Source organism: Euleptes europaea, chromosome 5, assembly GCF_029931775.1.
Source record: "Euleptes europaea isolate rEulEur1 chromosome 5, rEulEur1.hap1, whole genome shotgun sequence".
NCBI classification, from domain to species: Eukaryota; Metazoa; Chordata; class Lepidosauria; order Squamata; family Sphaerodactylidae; genus Euleptes; species Euleptes europaea.
The window spans coordinates 28,322,854-28,345,014 of record NC_079316.1 but is presented as its reverse complement, the minus strand read 5'-3'; the positions used below and the strand labels follow the sequence as shown (position 1 = coordinate 28,345,014).

Below are 22,161 nucleotides of genomic sequence, written 5' to 3'. Positions count from 1 at the left end.
TCCCTCCCCAAACCCTGCACTCCTGAGGCTCTACCCCCAAAATCTCCAGGTATTTCCCTGCCCGGAGCTGGCAACCCTGCCACTATACCAAGCTGTGCTTTCAATGGTACACCTAATTCAGTACTGTCTACTCTGATTTGCTGCAGCTGACTAGGTTCTCAGATAGGAGAGCTTTCCTATCATTTGTTATCTGATTCCTTATCTAGAGAAGGACTGGGAACAACTTGGGCCTTCAGTGATCCCATCCTTCCTAACTAATGTTTTAACTGCTGTTTTTATGTTTTGTATGTATTTTAATGCTGTTTTTTCATTGCTTTAATATGTGTTGGGGGTTGATTGTAATGCTTTTATAATGTGGTTTGATTATATATGTTTAAAATTGTTAGCTGCCTTGGGGCCCTTATAAGGGCAGAAAGGTGGCATACAAATTTTGTAAATTAATAAATAATAATAATAATATACAAAGCACTCTGCCACCGAGACACCTGGATTGCCAGGTCCCTCTTCACCTCTAGTGGGAAGTTTTTAGGGCAGAGCCTGAGTAAAGCAGGGTTTGGGGAGGGAGGGACTTCAGTGTCATAGAGTCCAATTGCCAAAGTGGCTATATTCTCCAGGTGAACTAAACTCTATTGGCTGGAGATCAGTTGTAATAGCAGGAGATCTCCAGCTACTACCTGGAGGTTGGCAACCCTAATTTATTTGCTACTTTTCAACTCTATGGTCCTCAAATTAGTTTGCAACCTTCTAAAACACAAGTGTCACTTCTTACCACCCAGTCTCAATCGCTTAACATCACTGTGGGACATGGTACTGCTGTAGCTTATCTGTCCCCCATAGTGTATTTTTTATTCCTCCCCCACTATTTTGTGACCATGTAAAGGAAGTCCACATCATAATCCAGAGCGCCAAAGCATACTGCTTCCGGTGTGAAGTCTCCCCAAGTAGACATGCCCACAAGAGTGAGGCGCTGTTCTCTCCCTGATGGAATTCCATTGGTGGGAATGGAATGGTTTACTCTCCAAGCCCCTTCATCACAGTATTAGAGATTTTTTAAAAACTTTTCATGAAGGACCCAAGTCCTATTTTGCTTCTGGTGCAGTTCCATCAGTGGGTTCATATTTTAGTTCACTCTTGTTTATTTATTCATTTATTTTACTTTTATGCCACCCTTTCCTGACTCTCACGTCAGGCTCAGAGCAGTTTACAATATTCCGACATTCCAGTTTAAAGCACAACAAATTGCAATTCAAAACCACAATATCTCATTAAAAATGATCAGGGGCGCCCTAAAACCATATAACAAAAAACAATAGTGGGAACCAATTCAGGTAGGGTTGTCAGGTCCCTCTTCGCCACCAGTGAGAGGTTTTGGGGGCGGAGCCTGAGGAGGGCGGGGTTTGGGGAGGAGAGGGACTTCAATGCCATTCAGTCCATTTGCCAAAGCGGCCATTTTCTCCAGGTGAAGTGATCTCTATCGGCTGGAGATCAGTTGTAATAGTAGGAGATTTGCAGCTAGTACCTGGAGGTTGAGTAAACAATAGTACAAGGCTCAAACACTCAAATAACAAAAACATATATTTGAAAGTTACAATAGTGAAAGTGCAGGAAGTGACAAAAAGGAAACTTAACACAAAATCTATTCACTAAGATCTAAAGGTTGATAAATATGATAAAGTCAATAAATATGTCTCGATAGAATCTTTAAAAGTTCATAATAAATATATTCAATCCTAGCGTTGTGGAAACGGAAGTCAGGAGAAGACGGAACGCGGTCCGGATGCCTTGCGTTTTCGCCGCCCTTCAGGGCGGCTTCTTCAGCTCTCCGTTGTAAACAGAAACTGTTCTCCTTAAATATTCATTCAGCAGTATCTTAGATATAAAATCTTAGATATAAAATCTAAGCGAACTCTTCTTGCTCCCAGCTGGGCTGCTCAGTGAAAATGCTTGCACAAGCAAGCATTTTCACTGAGCAGCCCAGCTGGGAGCAAGAAGAGTTCGCTTGAGATTTTATATCTAAGATACTGCTGAATGAATATTTAAGGAGAACGGTTTCTGTTTACAACGGAGAGCTGAAGAAGCCGCCCTGAAGGGCGGCGAAAACGCAAGGCATCCGGACCGCGTTCCGTCTTCTCCTAGGATTGAATATATTTATTATGAACGCTAGGATTGAATATATTTATTATGAACTTTTAAAGATTCTATCGAGACATATTTATTGACTTTATCATATTTATCGACCTTTAGATCTTAGTGAATAGATTTCGTGTTAAGTTTCCTTTTTGTCACTTCCTGCACTTTCACTATTGTAACTTTCAAATATACGTTTTTGTTATTTGAGTGTTTGAGCCTTGTACTATTGTTTACTCAGCCATACTTTGTTGGTACTTGTGCATATTTATCTCAGCAGTACCTGGAGGTTGGCAACCCTAAATTCAGAGGGGAAGAATAAGGGAAAAGAGAACAGTAAATTACTCTCAGTAAAGAAAGAGGATGGGGACTGAAATAATTAAATAATAAAGGGAAGGGAAGGGAATGAGGGAGGGAGGCCAGCAAAATTGAAACCATCTCTGTCCTCAACCATAGGCCTGGAACATCTCAGTCTAACAGACCCTGCAGCTGTAATTGCTGTTTACGATACCGTTTTACTGTTTTATTTTTGTTCTCTTATTGATTCCTTTAATATAATTTGTGGCAATTTTTTTCTTTTCTTTTTTTAAAAAAATTATGAGTCACCATGAGCAGGCATTTGGGTGGAAAATAGGGTTGCCATATCCAGGTTAGGAAATTCCTAGCAATTGGAGAGAGCTGAGTTAGGAGAAGGGAGGGAGCTCAGCAGGATTGTTATCTCCACGGTACACTGCAGAATCTACCTTCCAAAGCTGCCATTTCCTCCAGAGGATCTGATCTCTGAAGTCTGGAGATCCATTATAATTATAGGAGAACTCCGGGCTCTATCTGGAGCTCAGTAACCCTACTGGAAATGTATCATATACACTGCAACAGTCATTCTTGTGGTGAGTCCAACCAACAGACCTTTATAGCACAACATTGCTGTCCTTTAGCAATTTCCAGCAGCAATTTCTTGGTTTAAAAATTCTGATTCAGTTTCCTCTGATATTGACCCTGCGGGTTTAGCCCTGAATATTTACTTGTGTATTTAAGTGTTATGGAAGCCCTAAACTTCAGACTTTAGCCATTATTAATTGCTGGAAGGGTTTGAAAAATGCCAGACAGGCAAAATAGAACACTTTTCGACACTGGCAAAACATCAGAGACTGAAAGGTTAAGTTAATTTTTATTCAAACATTAAGGGCAGCCTTTTACTCCCTTGTGAACTCTTGTACCAGGGAGGGCAATTAAATTAGATATATTTGCTATAAATCCAAGTGTTGGTTTGTTTTCGTTCCCTTTTTTAAGCCTCTCTGCCTGCGTCTAATAACATCCTTGTCCTGCCGATTATAAGTGGCAAAACTGTGAGTTAGCTAACTGTCACGACTGCTTTCTGCTTTTGAGACAATCAGCATTTCCTCTTCTTCAAATGGAAAAAAATCTTAGCTAGGTAGGAGGAACTTAAAATTTCCATCCTTAAGGCATTTGAGTAACTGCTTTTTCTCTACCTCTCTTTTCAGACTCTGGGTTATGGGCAAGTCAGAAAGTCAGATGGATATAACTGAAATGAACTCTCCAAAACCAAAGAAAAAACCACGATGGAGTGCAATGGAAATTGGGCTTGCGGTTGTCGTAGTCCTTCTTGCTATCGTAGGCATCACCATGATAATTCTGTACGCCACCCGTTCTGGTAAGTAAACGCTCACTGCATTATCATTCTGGCAGCAAAAGTTCTTTTGAAACATTATGTTGAAGGGGAAAGGGAGAATGCTAGTGCAAAATATAACTGCACAAAAAGGAGATGATTAGAATTATGGGGTTAAACTTTTTAGTGCCGATAATGTTTCTATATTGTGCATCCTGATTGGCTTGGAGGGTGGCAATACCTGCTATTATTAGTATTCAACTAGAATATCAAAATAGTTTTGCAACCTAAAATCAGATAAGCTCTGTTACTGGAGCATGACCCAGCCAGAAAGGTGGACATGAAGTGTCATAAAGTTCAATGGGACTTTAAAGTGTTTTGCTTTGACTGGATCATGACTATAGATTTTTTAAAAGCCCATTGCTTCTATGCAAATATTTGAAACATTTGTTCCTTGTCTCCAGTTTTAAGACTAGCTCCCAAATCTTCCTGCATATTGAGGCATCTACAGTTGTGGCTTACTGCAACAAATACATGTGCAAGAGGTAAATGAAAGAGGAACAAATCAAAATGATTTACTGTCACATGATATGAGTATTGAAATTGCTCATTTCCATTCTGTGAGAGGGAAGCTGGACCTTTGAGATGTGTATGGAAGTCAGATGTGATTTTTCTCTACCAAAGTGATTCCAAAAAAACCCTCATCTTATAGAATTCTACTGGCAACCCTTTTGAGATCCGGGCAAATAGTGGATCCAGCTAGATAGATGAATAGAAGTAAGAATCACCTTGCACACGGTTGTTTACTGAATGTTGGGCTTACTCCCAGGAAAGCGCTCTTAGGATTGCATTGTTACGTGTGATGCACATGTAGCTTTTGAAAGACCACATCTGATCACTGTTCTGGAGACTTAATCTTGTATCATAGACATAACCTGCTCCTGCGTCCATGTGTTTTGCTAAAATTGTTTTGTATACATCTATATGTGTTTTTAATTTGTTTTTATTCTTCACCACCTTCGGTACCCTACGTTGGGGCGGGGGGGAGCAACCTAAAAATGTTTTAAATAAATAACATTCAGTATGAAATAGTGAATGAATCAGAATTAGTCAAAAAGCTAGGCTGGTGGAAATAGGCACTTAATTCTATAGTACTTTCACCCCTTGATTTAAAATACAACAAAAACTATAATTAAAAGCATACTTGTATCCTAGAATAGTGGAATAATTACTTTGATAATATGATTGTTGGAGACATGGAGTATGCTGCCCTCATCTAAATATATTGGAAATGCAAAGTTGTCCGTCACTTCTGGACTGAAGCCAAACAGCCCTTCAACTGAAATCTACAAACTGTGTTTCCATTTGTCCACTTAGTAGTTGATGTACTGTATACTAATAATCCAGGCCTTAAACAAGTCACGGTAGCCTGGATTAAGAAGAGTAGCGCTAGTGGCTAAACAGATCATCCTCCAGTCTGCCAAATACTGAATACTGGGTTATAGATCTTCCAGATTAAGCACCTAAAGAATTAGTGGTAAATTAATTCAGTAGAGTGTCATTTAATAGCAATATTGGTGGTCCTTTAATGCTTAACAAAAAAAAAAAAGAGTGTGATTTGTCTGTTCAGCCATATTGGCAAAACTGCCCAAGTACTTACTTATGAGGCATCCAGTCCTGGAGGGGGTTGCATTCCCCAAGAAGGAGCATGTGCATAGCTTAAGTACTGCTAGAACCTGGTCTCTGGTTGGAGTAGGGCAACCCACCCTGGAGAATGAACAGCAATCTTCCTACACTGTAGCATAAGGATGCCAGCCTCCAGGTGGGATCCCTTGGAATTGCAGCTCATCTCCAGACTACAGAAATCAGATTCCTGGAGAAAATTGATGCTTTGAATTGTGAACTTTCTCCATTAAGCTCCCTGGCATCCCGAGGCTCCATCCCCAAATCTTCCAGGAGTTTTCCAACCTGAATCTGATAACTCTGCCCCCCATCCCCTGCTGGTGGCCAAGGGTGACCATAGCATCACTTCTGGCTACATAACTAGAAATGATGTCATCATGTTGTGGGATGATCCAGGATTCATCTGAAGCTGTACGGTAAATTGGGTTAGTCCTAGATCATCCCACAACATGGTAATGTTGCTTCTGGTAACAGCCAGAAGAGACATCATAGTGTTGGAAGATCACCATTTCACCACCCCATTATTCTCCCGCCACTCCACTGAATACTGGCCTGGGATGGAGAAGGTCAAATGGCAACCCTAGGTTGCAGGCTGAGGTCTCCTCTGTGGTGAGTAGTACTGTTTATTAGCTTCAGCTGATATACCAGCTATGCTTGTTCCTTGAAAAGCATGATCTGATACATGCTGTGATAACATCTAAGTTAGATTACTACAATGTGCCATATTCAGGGCTATCTTTGACAACTGTCCAATAACTTCTATGGGTCCAAAATGTGGTTAAGAGGCTCATTGTTAGGGCCTGGATATATGTGTCATATTACTAGTTTGATGTAAGAATCTGTGTTAGTTTTCCCCTTGTTTCCAGCAGGCTTGCAAACTCCAGGTTGGGAAATTTCTAGAGATTTGTGGGTGGAGCCTGGGGTAAGGTTGCCAGTTGGTGGCTGGCACCTGGCAGGAGACTGTTGGAGTGGACATGGGGTTACCACTGTGTTGGTGGCATAATCTCACTGCTGGGGTGAACTCTATGGTTTTACCATACAGTTTCTGCTGAATCTGAGAGCAGTGTGACATCACCCTGGAAATGATGTCACACCATTGACACTAGGACATTTTTTGCTTCATTTTCTCCCACTGGCCTATTGCGCAGTGGTGGGGGTTGGGGGAGGGGAGGCAGCATGAGCTTATGGTTAGGGTAGGGGGTACAATCAGAAGGAACACAGAGGGGCTTGCAAGCCCATTCTTCAACAAGATGTACTGTTTGTATATTGTTGCATCTTTTCCGTTCTGTTGGGTAGTTAAGCAAGCATGAGAGAAACTTCTACAAACAATTCCTGTAACTTGACATCATGAGAGGGAGGGCAGGAAGGGATGAGGCAATGCTTGGCTGTTGAGGCCATCTATTACATGCCCAGGGTAATGCCAATTGCCACTTTGGGGTCAGGAAGGAATTTCCCTCCAGGCCAGATTGGCCCAGAGATCCTGGAGGGTTATTGCCTTCTTCTGGGCATAGAGCAGGGGTCACTGGGGGCGTGGGGGCATGGTTGTGAATGTCCCATGTTGTGTACTGCCAGATTTCTGCACCGAGCCTGAGGGCAGGGTTTGGGGAAGGGAAAGACTTCAATGCCATAGAGTCCAATTGCCAAAGCGGCCATTTTCTCCAGGTGAACTGATCTCTATCGGCTGGAGATCAGTTGTAATAGCAGGAGATTACCAGCTATTACCTGGAGGTTGGAAAAAGAAAGGCTCAGTGCTGTATGGATAATGGATAATGGAAGGAATCCAGACAGCACTCACACAATATATATTAAAGTACTAATTTATAAAGGTGAAGGAAGGTGCAAAAGTGAACAATATATACAACAAGTACATCATGCACTTGTCCACTTTGAGACCTACATGAATTTCTTCTGGTCCTATGAGACTGTGTTTTTTCCTTGCACTTTATTGATGAAGCCATGAGCGAAACGTGATTTGGATCTAGACAACACGTCCTAACAGCTTCCCTCCGTGGCTCCTGCCTGGGACTCCGCTTTCCAGCAACTTACAACATCTAAAGAAGTCCATATTTGAGTATAAAAATTTTCTTACCTGTTACTCAGGACACTCAGGAATTGACGTTGACTTACCTGACTCCCAGGATATTTATACATTGAACTTTTTTGCTGCTGGACTGCTATTGATATCTATATGTGTATCTGGTTATTACCTTGTTGTATATATTGTTCACTTTTGTACCTTCCTTCACCTTTATAAATTAGTACTTTAATAAATATTGTGTGAGTGCTGTCTGGATTCCTTCCATTACCTGGAGGTTGGCAACCCATATAGGCCAGGCTCAGGGCGGGTCACATCATTTAAAACATACACCAGTCCACATCAATTTTCAATTTTTTAAAACAATAAAAATAATAACACTCCAGTTAAAACAAGCAAGTTCAAGATGGTACTCTACTTTCCACTGTCGACTGAGCAACCAGGCATGCCACCACTCAGATGGATTCCAGCTAGGGTTGCCAGGTCCCTCTTCACAACCACGAGAGGTTTTTGGGGCAGAGCCTAAGGAGGGTGGGGTTTGGAGACGGGAGGGACTTCAATGCCATAGAGTCCTATTGCCAAAGCGGCCATTTCCTCCAGGGGAACTGATCTCTATCGGCTGGAGATCAGTTGAATTAGCAGGAGATCTCCAGCTAGTACCTGGAGGTTAGCAACCCTAATTCCAGAATATAATACGACCGGGGGGAGGGGAATAGGGAGGCCAGCATGTATAGTATCCGTGGCTGCCCTCAACTGTATACCATTCCTTTGATCGAATGAAGTTCCTAGGTTCTTGCTGATTAAGATAAAAGGCTAAGAGTTTCTCAGCCCTGTATCCACATTTGCAATGGTCCTGTTTTATGCATGCTAATCGGAATGCGGCTTTTATGAGGATACTCTGTGTTTATCTGGCATTGCAAACAAGATAGACCCATAAAGAATATCTTCATGTTACAGTATGGTATACATGTTTTCAAAGTGCTTTGCAATTGTACATTTTAGTCACATTGATTTCAATTATTGATTCCAGTTATTTTTCACAGCAGCCAGTGAGGTACACCATTTGGAGTAGCAAGCTGTGTATTGAAATAACTAAGGTTAACAGTTGTGGCTAATAGTCCTATAATCTCTTTTCAGATGCTGTTTGTATAACTTCAGATTGTGTAACATCAGGTAAGCCTTTTATCGCTTGTCTGCTTATTGCAATAAATGAGTTTGTCTTTTTTTCTGAATGACATTCATTCTGAAAAGCCACCATAAGGAAGCCCTAAGGGCCTTGAATTTCCAGGAATTTCCAGAATTTCCAGGACAGCAGCTCTCCCCCTCCCTTGTTGATTTCTATACATATAGTTCCTTGTTTGGAGGGTATTAATGGGTTCTCCCAAAGGGTTTCACCAGCCATTTTTGCCTTCTAAATGCGAAAACTCGGCAAGATGCTGGAAATATCTGTGACTGGTTCTTCCAGCATTTTAAAACAGAAATAGATGTTGTATGGGACCTCTGGGTTGGAATTACAAGAGGGGGGTTGATGTTCAGTCCCTGCATGGTTTCACCAATTGAAACTGTCCTGATCCTGTGTTATCATTAGAATTACGAGAATAAAATATGGTGAAAATATGGGTATTGTGTTCCCTTTTTCAAGGCTAATGCTGAGCAAGTATTGGTTACAATTGATGAAACTATGTGCAGGAAAAAGATCTATCCCCCCCACACACACACACTTCATTTGGACTAAATCTGAATTGGGGCCCTCAGAGTTGCCATTTCTGTTTTTATACTGTTGGGAAGAGCCAGTCTTTTATAACTTGGGAAAACCCAAGTGTTTTCATCTGTTTAGACCTTCACTCCCATAACATTTTATTAGGAGCCCCGTGGCGCAGAGTGGTAAGCTGCATACTGCAGTCCAAGCTCTGCTCACGACCTGAGTTCAATCCCGACGGAAGTCGGTTTCAGGCAGCCGGCTCAAGGTTGACTCAGCCTTTCATCCTTCCGTGGTCGGTAAAATGAGTACCCAGCTTGCTGGGGGTAAAGTGTAGACAACTGGGGAAGGCACTGGCAAACCACCCCGTAAACAAAGTCTACCTAGTAAACGTCATGATGTGATAAGAACATAAGAACATAAGAAAGGCCTTGCTGGATCAGACCAAGGCTCATCAAGCCCAGCAGTCTGTTCACACAGTGGCCAACCAGGTGCCTCCAGGAAGCCACCAACAAGACAACTGCAGGAGCACCATCCTGCCTGTGTTCACCGCACCCAAAATAATAGGCATGCTCCTCTGATACTAGAGAGAATAGGTATGCAGCATGACTAATATCCATTCTAACTAAAAGCCATGAATACCCCTCTCCTCCATGAATATGTCCACTCCCCTCTTAAAGCCTTCCAAGCTGGCAGCCATCACCACATCCTGGGGCAGGGAGTTCCACAATTTAACTATGCGTTGTGTGAAAAAATACTTCCTTTTATCTGTTTTGAATCTCTCACCCTCCAGCTTTAGCAGATGACCCCGTGTTCTAGTATTATGGGAGAGGGAGAAAAATTTCTCCCTGTCCACTCTCTCCAAACCATGCATAATTTTATAGACCTCTATCATGTCTCCCCTCAGCCGCCTTCTTTCCAAGCTAAACAGCCCTAAGCGTCTTACATTGCTATAGTTCTTCACAGTCCGATTTTGTTTTAACCACCCTAAATAATTTGGTGTCATCTGCAAACTTGGCTACTACACTGTTTAACCCCAACTCCAGGTCATTGATGAACAGGTTGAAAAGCACCGGTCCCAACACAGATCCCTGAGGCACCCCACTGCTCACATCCCGCCATTGGGAGAACTGACCATTGATTCCTACTCTTTGCTTCCTATTTTTCAGCCAGCTCTCAATCCATAAGAGGACTTGTCATCGTATCCTATGACTTTGACGTTTGCTTAGCAGTCTTTGGTGGGGGACTTTGTCAAAAGCTTTTTGGAAATCCAAATACACAATATCCACAGGCTCATTCCTGTCCACATGCTTATTGACTCTTTCAAAAAACTCTAATAGGTTAGTGAGACAGGACCTACCCTTACAGAAGCCATAATTTTATAGACCTCTATCATGTCTCCCCTCAGCCGCCTTCTTTCCAAGCTAAACAGCCCTAAGCATCTTAACCACTCCCCATAGGACAGTTGCTCCAGTCCCCCAATCATTTTGGTTGCTCTTTTCTGCACCTTCTCAAGCTCTGTAATATCTTTTTTTAGGTGTGGTGACCAGAACTGTACACAGTATTCCAAGTGTGGTCTCACCATAGATTTGTACAAGGGCAGTATGATATCAGCAGTTTTATTCTCTATTCCTCGTTTAATTATAGCCAGCATGGAATTTGCCTTTTTTACAGCAGCAGCACACTGGGTTGACATCTTCATTGAGCTATCCACTACCACCCCAAGATCCCTTTCTTGGTCTGTCGCTGCCAGCACAGATCCCATCAGTGTATATGTGAAGTTGGGATTTTTTGCCCCAATATGCATCACTTTACACTTACATTGAATCTCATTTGCCATTTTAATGCCCATTCTTCCAGTATGCAGAACATCCTTCTGGAGAGAGATCCCCATGGGTCAGGAATGACCCTGAGCATGCACAGGGGACCTTTACCTTTTAACATTTTGTACCATGGCATGCATTGGTGATGGAGTGATGCGGCAATGTTTGCTGTTCATGCTGTCTAGTGAGATGTTTTATAACAAAGTCAATGTTGGAGTCTTCATGTTCCAGTCACAAGCAAACACATTCAGGGCAGCACTTGTGGGAACCCTGCTCTGTGTCGCCTTCTCCTGATACATGTGCTAGACAACGAGCTTTTTTGAATTTGCAAGAACATTTTGGATTATATTCTGCAATAAGGCAGTGACATATACAGTCCACTAGTTTTCTTTTCTGTTCTATTCTCACATTGATCAACAGTAGAAATGGGCGGTGCAGAAATCCCTCCAATGTTTAAAATTAAATGATACCAAGCTGTCAAAATTCATAGCATAGTACTGGCTTATATGTAGCATGAAGATCTGCAGAACTTTGGTATCTCTCCTGAGTAGAAGACCGGCTTTTCCTACACTCTTATACTGAATAACAGTTTGTTAGCCATAATTGGTCCACTTAAAAAAAAAAATTATTCATTTTATAAAGAGTACAGAAAAAAAAAGGAAGGGAAAAGGCAAATAAGGAAAATTTGACATCTCCGTGCCTGGATAACCCATCTAAATGACCATACTACAGAATGATTCTCTAAAAACAATTTTACCTCAGTCATCCATAATCTTTCCCAAGTTTGCATTGGGATCATCTCTCTGAGATTCTGCATCCGTTTGATCATGCATGTCTTAACCTGTCCTGAAGCTGTTTCTAGAGTCAATAGTAGTCGATATACTTTTGATAATAAGTGATCCTGTGATTTAGTGATCGTCTGTTCAAAAGCAATTAGTTTCCTATTTCTTCTTGTTAACGGATAATCTTTTCTTAACGCGTGTGTTACTTGTTGATAGGCATCAAAGAAGTCTTGAAATTTTCCATAATTGGTCCACTTGAGCAAAAAAAGAAACACCAGTAATAGTGGGTTCTAATTTGAGCAAACATTGGCAGTGGCGATGAACCTTGAATGGCCAAAGGTTACCTAGCTAGTTGTAATAAGTAAATGGGAAAGAGTTGGTGCTGCTTATGTAAAGCTTGGTAGTTGTTAGTTTTGCTTATCAGGGAGCAGCTTTAATTGATAAAATGGGCTACTGTTCCACTTACATAAATATAGATGTGGGCCATAAACTAACTTAAAAAATGATTAGTTGATAAATACCACATAAATACATATTTATATTACCAGCACTTCAATATACTCTCCTTTCAGAGGCTGCAAGGAAAATAATTTCTTAAATTACAATTTAATGCACAGAAGCCATTGCCAAAAAGAAAGAGAAGCATTCTTTTTTTTAAAATTACAAATTTTAACGAAGGTTACAGTTTATATCACCATGAAAACTAACAAATAATGTTTCCACATATCAGTCTTACATAAATTTACACTAAACTCAATTATATATAAAAGATACAACATAAAGAACAACTTTCATACATTCTGCTTCTTTCCATACAACAACAGTGCGTCAGAACCAAAATGGCCATAAGACATAAGCACTTGTTTCTTCATTTTCAGCTAGTGTGTTTCTTAGTGTTTAATTAGCCATTGTCAATTTGTTAGTTGATTACTAATTAAACTGCTTAATGTTTGCAGCCAGAACTGAGATACATAGAGTAAGTTTATGCCACTCGTTTCACTCTGCTGGAACCCATGAGACTGAAAACATTTCCGATTAATTGGTTAAAATAAATATTGCAAAGAGCAACAGCATTTTGCTGAGTAATTAATTTAATTTTTTTTTTTACTATGGCAATAACAGCAGGTGTTTGGATCATGCTTGTGTTTCTGCAGCTGTGTGGGTTTAAATTGGCTTTCTGGGGGGGGGAAAGCATTTTACTACTAAAGCTGGTCTAGCATAGTGCTTAAGGCTGCAGTCCTGGGGTGGGGCTGAAACTCCTTAGGAGCCGGTGTGACCCCGTGGTGACGTTAAGTGCCCATTTAACCCAAGATAACAGGCACTTATGCCATCCTGGGTGCTGGGGAGCCATGGAGCTACACTGGCCCCACCGCCAGTGCAGCCACGCCAGCAGAGAATTCCCACTCTGGTGTGTGTGTGGGGGGGAGGCATTTCCGGGGCATTCCAGGAATGCCCCCTCACACTGCCACATTGTTGTATCACCATTTTTTGGTGGCTCAGCCTCGTTGTTTTCAATAGGGCCATTTTCTTTTAATCTATTTTAAAACTTTTAAAATGTCTTTTCGGCAACCGGGAAGCCTCTGTGGAGGCAGCGTGGCTGCACTGCTCCTGGCCACCACAGATCGACCCCCTCTTCAGGAATGGGCTGGAAGAGACCTAACAGTGCAATGCTAGACAGAATTATTCTCTTCTAAGCCCACTGACATCAATGGGTTTAGAAGGGAATAATTCTGTTTAGCGTTGCACTGAGAGAAATGCTTCATGAAGGCTCCAGTTCAAAAGGCTTAGTGGGAAGCCTTAGGCAAGCCACTCGCTTTTGGCCTCAGCCTCAGATTTTGAGATGGATTGCAGAGCACAGCCAGCCAGTGGGCTTGGTTGTCTCCAATACCTGAAGTCTGCATGGGCACTACAAGTAGAGGTGTATGCCCCCTCCATGCCCACCACTCTGGCTGCAAGAGTTGGAGTGGGTGGTGGGTGGAACAGGAGAAGGCGACTTTGGATGACAAAGTATGTGGAGCCTCCCCCATCAGTCCTTATTTGTAATTTGTGGATAACGCTACAACCATACAAGATTGTTGCAATCAGTGCCCCATGATAAAGGACATGAAGTGCCTTGAGTACTTGGAAGCTGTCCATAAATGCTAAGTGTTAATTGTTATTTTGCAAACAGGTCCCATGAAGAGTTTGTTGATGTCAGTGAACATTGCCCTGGCTAAGACACAACATGCCCTGACCTGGATGGCCCAGGCTAGCCTAATCTTGTCAGATCTCAGAAGCTAAGCAGGGTCAGCCCTGGTTAGTATTTGGATGGGAGACCACCAAGGAATACCAGGGCTGCTGTGCAGAGGAAGGCACTGGCAAACCACCTCTATTAGTCTCTTGCCATGAAAACCCCAAAAGGGGTCACCATAAGTTGGCTGCGACTTGAAGGCACTTTACACACACACACACACACACACACGACACAACATACTTTAAGCCTTAAAAAGCCTTGTAGAGACTATGCCAAAGATTTGAGTCACATAAGGAAGAAGCAAGGCTGTTAACAATAAGATGTTTTGGAGGTCATTAATTCATGGGGTCGCCATAAGTTGGAAGTGACTTGACAGCGCTTAACACACACACATGCACAAGGAAGAAGTTATTTAGTAGCATTAGCAGGTAACATCAAGTCCTAATCCTTTAAGATGTCACAAGATTTTTTACTGATTCAGTTGTGGACTAGCACAGACTAGCACAGCTAACCTACCAAACACTTGAGAATCTCGGCGCCAGCACCCATCTTTCATATTTAGTTCCCTATCTATAAAAAGAAACAATTCGTTTTATTTATTTTTATTTACTTTAATTATAGTCTGCCTTCCTCACTGAGAATCAAGGTGGATTACAGGATAGAAAACTATTCAGACAGCATAAGGCAACCAATGGACAATGTAATAGGACTAGGATTACATAATTAGAGAATATGGTGAACAGCAAACTGTCTAAGGTGAGGTATACCATAAACAGTACAGAAAATGGATTACAAGGTATAAGATAATGCAGTAAATGCAGGTGATGTGTACATTAATCATTGTAGTGAACTGCCGTCTTATTCCGCTATAAAGGCGCCTTCCTGGACTGATACATTCTAATATAGTTCTAATCTCTTTTTTAAAAATGCCCTTTGAACATCACTGCTTAGCACATTCTGTGGAATGCTGGAAATGTAGGAGCCTTCCTGACCTCCTTAGCCAGGCCATTCTACAAGGTGGGAACCACCAATGAGAATGCACCTGAATGGGCAGCAGATGATCATCTTACCCATTTGCAGTGTGGCATCTGAGTGAAGCTGTTACTGGCTAGCACAATGGGAGAGGTCATCCTACAGGTACAGAATTTTTGCAAATCCTAGAGCATTACTGCATCACTTCTGGTTTTTGATGGAGGTGATGTCAGCACACCAACACAATGGTGGCGCACACCCATATTTTTCATTAATTTCCTCCCATTGGCACTTCAACTGCCTGTGAGCAATAGAGCAGGGCAGCAGGAGATCTCCCACTATTGGTAAGCCTACTTTAAGAACAGACCCATGTAGAGCGCATTACAATAGTCTAGCCTCAAGGTAACCATAGCATGAATCCATGTGGCCAGATCAGCCAAGATAGGAGCCCATCTTCTGAGCTAAATTAGGCTTGTAGAATGCCTTTTTTTTGCAGCTGCATTAACTTGCTTTTCCAGTAATAGTGTTGGATCCAGTATAACCCCTATACTCTTAACTGAGTCTGCAAGCGTCAACTGGACACCATCAGAGGTGGGGGATGCCCAGTCCCTCAAGACCTCAGCCTTCCCAGCCAGCGTTATCTCTGTCTTGTCAAGATTAAGTTTCAACTTCTTCACCCTTAACCATTTAATGACAGCAGTAAGGCACAGGTTGAGGACCTCTACACCTTTAGAAATTTGGATAAAGAAACGTAGAGCTGGGTATCATCAGCATATTGGTGACATCCTGCTCCAAATACATGAATGATTTATCCAAAGGGCTTTACATAGTGATTGAATAGCATGTCATGACTGAACCTTGAGGAGCACTGACGATGGTTGGTCTCCAGCATCAACCCTCTGAGACGTGACCATAAGGAACAATTTGAATCTCTCCAAGGTAGAACCCTTAATCCCTACTTCTACCTCCAAGTGCTTCAACAAGATGGCATGGTCCATGTCAAGCACTGCAGATAGATCCGGTAAGAGTAGCACAGAGGCTACTTGTCCACATTCAAGCAGTCTATGATTCCTAGAGAGGGCTGACTTTTCCATTCAAATCCATCCATATATCTCCATCCCATAGGCCAGCCTGAAGCCAGGCTACGAGGGGTGTAAAGCTGATGAGTCACTCCCTTTAACACTGGTTCCCTCCCTGTAAAATACTGTGATGGCAGACATAAAAATCCCACATGAAACTTAAATACCTTGGCTGACAGATTAATCTTATTTAAGACTATGGGCCCACTTAAATAACTAATGGCTCAGCACAATTTTAATACAGAAAGCCCTGGTACTAGGGTTGTCAAGAATGGCTTTGCGAACAGTAGGAGATGGGGAAGGTGAGGACATGAGGGGCCATTATTGGTGATGTTGTGACATCACTTCTGGAGAAAACCTGGAAGTGATGTCTGGCCTCTCTAGGAATCGGCTATGTTAAAAGTATAGAGTTTCTATGATTCCTAGAGAGGGCTGACTTTTCCATTCAAGTGACATCACACTGTGATGCCAACAACCTTGTTTTGTTTTGTTTTGTTTCTTGCCTCCAATCAGAGCAATTGAGGGAAACAGGAGCCAGGGGTGGGAAATTCCCCAACCCCACCAGGGACTTGGCAGCCATATATAATACAACTGCCCAGTTTGTGAACTGTGTTCAGTCTTCCACTTCACAAGGTTTGAGGGGGGGGTGTTGGTGGGGGGTTTTTTTGGGTTACAAACAGGTTAATCCCAGGTTTTCAGATCATTGTTGAAATGGATTATTAGGTTATATCTCACTAGCAGATAATGGGTAAACAATGTCAGCAGTGAAACTGAATGAAGGAGTCCAATTCAGAGAGTAAATCTAGCCAGATTAAGTGTTCCCTATTATGCAAACATTTCAGCTCTGCCTTTCAAAAGGAAAACTTTAATGGGGATTTTGGCAATTATTTTTCTCCCCTCCCTACAGAATTATTCATGCCATCTCTTGTCAACTTGCATGTGCTTTGACAGTCACCCCATTTGGCCAGTCGTGGTTTCCGATTTCCTCATCCAAAAGATGCCATTTTTTAAAAAAAATGTGGAGGCAGGAACATGAATTTACAGTACAATCCTAAAAATACTTCCCTGGGAATAAGCTTCATTGAATAGACCTGAGTAAGATTTTGAGTAGGCCTGACTATGTGATGTCACTTCCAGGGAAAACCTAGAAGTGATGTCAGTCCTTTCTAGAATCTCTCTAGATTCCTAAAGAGATGTGATGTCACTTCCAGTTTTTCCCTGGAAATGACATCATGCTGCTGATGGCACCCCCCTCTGTCTCCTCCCCCCTGGACTCCCTCTGGTTGCCTGCCACTGGCTGGCATCTGGAAAGCTAGCCATAAACTACCTGTTGGAGACCCTTGCCCTAGATACCTCCCCATCTTCTTTAATCCCTTTATCTTCCAATTCATGAAACCAAGAATCTGTAGCCTCTTTTACTGAACCTCTCTCTTACTGAACTCAAGCTGATGGGATAACTCCACCCAGCTTTTTAACTGAGCCTCACCCAATTCCTCTCCCTACTAAAGCCCCTGTCCCATGTGGCTTTTTTACATGCTGGCTCCATGATCCTCACCAAAGCCTTTTTGATGGTCAAAGAGGACTCCTCCTTCCTTTATTATCGAGAGAAAAGCTGTCTAGATCCAATCTGTTGTCCTGATCCTCAGTAATCACACTTTGACTCATAACAGTCTTCTAAAACTGCTCTTCCCTCATAAAATCTGAATGCCATTTCTCAGACCTCTTCCTTCTTGACCTGTCTGTCTTTGACATTGCTAAATGTATGACATTGCTCTTTGACTCACTGTTGGTTGGAATAGAATATATTTGCTTTATGTACTCAGCGACTGAGGTTTGATGCAAATGTTTATATTTTTGATGCAAATGCTTATATTTTTGCATTCCTTCCTATATATATCTTCCTATTCCAGTGAACGGTTTAAATAAATATGTAAACCGTTTGATTTAAAAAAATTAAAATCCCCATCTTTACGTACTATACATAATTATCCTTATTTTTGTTTTCAATTGCATGTGATTATTTTTTATGTACTTGCATTTTGAGAAAAACAGCTAGAGATGACAGGAGAGTGTAATATTGAGTAGACATCACCACGCTTGACCTGTATTATTCCATATCCAAAGATGAACGTTGTAAGGCACTTTATCCATAGGTACTAAAGCTCATTACATTCCCTTCAAAAGCATTTTGAAGTATCCCTCTATCTTCTGAAAGAAAATTCCAATATAATTTAAATTTTGTTATTTTCATGACTTCCATGAAATAATATAGTACTGAGCTATTATTTCAAAGAATATTGCCATTCAGAAGGTAGATGCTTATCTTGACAATTTGTGTGGGGAATAGGATTCAATAAATTGGCTTTCTACTGAACAAACTTATGCACTTACTGGGAGGGGCAGCTGTTATTTTCCATTTCTGTTTCTGAAAATGAGGTATGGGGTCTTGCAGCCTGCCAGAAGCTACCATCTGCAGAGATCCAGCATAGTGTAGTGGTGAGAATATTGGACTAGGACCAGGAAGGTTAAGGTTCAAACTCCCACTCAACCTTGCCAGATGATCTGCAGCCAATCATTGCTTCTCTGAGTTTCATCTACCTTAACAGAGCTATCATGTGGAAAGATTTTAAGTACACAATAAATGGTTGGCTAACACTATCCATGCTAGCACTGAAACAAGTGGTAGTTTTCATCAGCAGTAAATGAAGTTAGAAAGCACTTAAGGGTATGAGGTCTTGTGGTGGTGGAAAGTGCTGCCAAGACGCAGCTGACTTACAGTGAAGCTTTAGGGTTTTCAAGGCAAAAGATGAACAGAGGTGGTTTGTCATAGTTTGTCTATGTGCAGCAACCCTGGACTTCTTTGGTGGTCTCCCATCTAACTACAAATCAGGGCCAACTAATCTTAGCTTCTGACAAGATTGGGCAAGCCTGGGCCATTCAGGTCAGAGCATGAACCCTTGTACTAATGTAAATAATTGCCATTTATGATTAAAGGGAAATGAACAATCTTTAATGTGCCTGCTATTAATGGATTTTTAAACATGTTTTGCACATTAAACTAAAGTGGCAAAAAAAGGAAGTGTACGTAATTGTCATGAATGAAAGGGGAACTTGTTCATCTACACTGCCCATGTGGGGAGAGATATGATTTCTTTCGGTATGTAGAATTCAGGGGTCCCTCTTCCATAGAGAATTTCCCCTTTCTTCCTTTAAGTGGAACTGCTACTCATTCTTGCTCTTTCATATGCTAATATTGCCTGGTTGCATTTGTGTAGGGCAGTTCTCTTCCCACAACAATTTTGTGTTCATAATTATGCCATACTTTTTGCAAGCAGAACTACTTTGTCATGAAAGCATGAGACCAGTCCTCTTTTCTGCTTGGAAGAAGGAAAAAATAAATATGGGTTCGGGATGACTGATGTTAATTTGTGGCACGTATACGTATTACCTCTAATGAAAAAGGGAAATGATTGGGGCATAAGATCAAATATGGTAACCATTCATGATCTTCTGGTGGTGTCTAGTTTCAAAGCGCAGTGAAACTTGTCTGCATTTACACATCAGTTTGTATTTTCCACTTCGTAAAAGTCAACCAAACATGTAGCGAACACCAGTGGTCTTTTCCATAGCATTTGCTTCATGTATTCTGTCACTTCCCCACCTATGTGAGTTGTGATGGTTCACAGAAGTGTAGTGATCTATGTGCTGAGCCTCTGTAAATGAATGGTTTATCCGCTGATTCCGACAGTTATAAGGAGCAACTTAATAGTAGAAGAAATTCTGTAACTTTGATTCATCTCCTACTTGTACTTGTAACTTTGATTCATCTCCAACTACAGAAAAGGTATAGAATCCTACCTAAGGTAAAGGTAAAGGTCCCCTGTGCAAGCACCGGGTCATTCCTGACCCATGGGGTGATGTCACATTCCAATGTTTCCTAGGCAGACTTTTGTTTTACGGGGTGGTTTGCCAGTGCCTTCCCCAGTCATCTTCCCTTTACCCCCAGCAAGCTGGGTACTCAAAGTCAAAGTCAAAAACCTTTAATGGCATAAAAAGAGCATAGAAAAAGGATGTTAAAATAGTACAATACTTCTCAAGTTCAATATAATACAATAGTAGAGTTCCACTATAGGCACCAAAGAACACAAGCAATTGGCACAGCTATTACTTGTCAGTGTTAAAATCAGTAGCTAAAGTTTTTGCCAAATATTCGGCAACTGCTTCTGTATCCGCTAGGGTACTCATTTTACTGACCTTGGAAGGATGGAAAGCTGAGTCAACCTTGAGCCGGCTACCTGAAACCAGCTTCTGTTGGGATCGAACTCAGGTCGTGAGCAGAGCTTGGACTGCAGTACTACAGCTTACCACTTTGTGCCACAGGGCTCTTCTAGAATCCTACCTACTTGGCAGTAAATTCCATTGATTTCAATGGTCCTGCCCCCAAGTAATGTGGATAGGATTGCTGTTTTAATAGCTAATCTTGCAAGATTTATACTCTGTAATTATGCAGTGCCATGGACTACATTTTCCCTTCTCCTTTGAACCAGTAATTCAGATTGACATGTTTCCCCTAATTTACACACTTTAAAAGCATTTCTTGGTTTGTCTCCCATGACAGCTGCCCATATCCTTGAAAACATGGATCCTACATCAGAACCCTGCAAAGATTTTTACCAGTATGCTTGTGGAGGATGGTTAAAGAAGAACATCATTCCAGAGGCCAGTTCTCGTTATAGTAACTTTGACATTTTAAGAGATGAACTAGAGGTTGTTTTGAAAGGTCAGTAAATACAAAGTTTGTGGACTAAATATCTGGGGCATTTCAGTCTTCTCTTCCATTCGTCTACCTTTTGTGTCAAGAGAGCAAAAAATGGTTGTGTTCTTTTGTTTGTGTTTCTGTCCTCCTGTCGACCCCAAATCAGCTGGGAGTATTTGCTTGGTTATCTGAATGCACGTATGGGTATGAGTCTGCTGTGTCTAGCATAAAAGCAAACAGACTGTGTTGGGCTCAACCCACTCTGAGGAATGAACTCTGTCTCCCATTCTGACAATCACCACAGCTGAAACCACTGCCCATCTGACCCTGGAAGGGTGGACAGCTGTTGCAGAGGAGAAAAAAAGGTGTTTCCCCTTCAGATCAGATCAGCTTGGGAGCAGTGCTAAAAGCATTGGCAGTCAGTATCGGCTAACTTCATATCCTGTATTTAGATTCCATCATGTAATGACTTTCTAAACATAGGCATATCAGAGTCCTGTGAATTCCCATTCATCACCACAGCAACTTGCCACTATCCCTTAAGGAACCAAAGTCAGCTATCCATAAATCAATCATGTTAGCAAAAAAACAGGCACTGATAGCAATGGTCGTTTATGGAAAGCAATAAAGTAGGCAAAACACAACGACAAAATTACAGCGTATTGTCCCGAAATTTTGTGTTGTGTTTTGCCTACTTTATTGCTTTCCATAAACGACCATTGCTATCAGTGCCTGTTTGTTTGTTTTTTGCTGACTATTTGGCACGAGGTTTTTTTGCTTGAATTCCCATAAATCAATCATGGCCTAGGGTTGTGCAAAAAAAAAAAAAATTCGGTAAATTTCGGGTTTGGGTTTATTGGGCCCGATTTCCCCCCCCCCCCAGTAAATCCGAAATAAGGCGAATACCCATACCAGTAAATATGGGTATTTCTGAAAAATTTCTGAAGCTCCTGTGGGGGAATTTTTGGAAGTAGAGTTCCCACATTTTTCGGGATAGCTTCAAGGGACTCTCCTTGCATGAACCCCGGAATTTGGTGAAGATTGGGGCAAGGGGTCCAATTTTATGGGGTCCTGAAGGGGTCACCCCCTCCTCCATAGAAGTGTGTGGTAAAGGTTAACTTTAGTGCTTTCATTTCACTGATGTTATAATATTACATACATCTGATTATATTTCTCTTATTTTCAGATGTCCTCAGTACGCAGAACAGCAGTGACATACCAGCTGTCCAAAAAGCAAAAACTCTCTACAGATCTTGTGTAAATGAAAGTAAGTTTTTTATTTAAAATTGCTGCATGTTGAAGGTTAATCTGTTATACATTGTTGAGGTTCACAAATATACCCAAC

General features: G+C 41.6%; 1 protein-coding gene across 1 annotated transcript in view; it reads left to right on the top strand.

The window, feature by feature from the left end:
• MME (membrane metalloendopeptidase) overlaps positions 1-22,161 on the top strand; it is a 77,599-nt gene that overhangs the window by 12,313 nt on the left and 43,125 nt on the right. Inside the window, exons 2-5 of the mRNA XM_056849348.1 lie at positions 3,630-3,799; positions 8,610-8,645; positions 20,679-20,840; positions 22,003-22,083. Coding sequence (XP_056705326.1) covers positions 3,640-3,799; positions 8,610-8,645; positions 20,679-20,840; positions 22,003-22,083 — 439 coding nt within the window. The 5' untranslated portion in view covers positions 3,630-3,639. The remainder of the gene's footprint in view (positions 1-3,629; positions 3,800-8,609; positions 8,646-20,678; positions 20,841-22,002; positions 22,084-22,161) is intronic.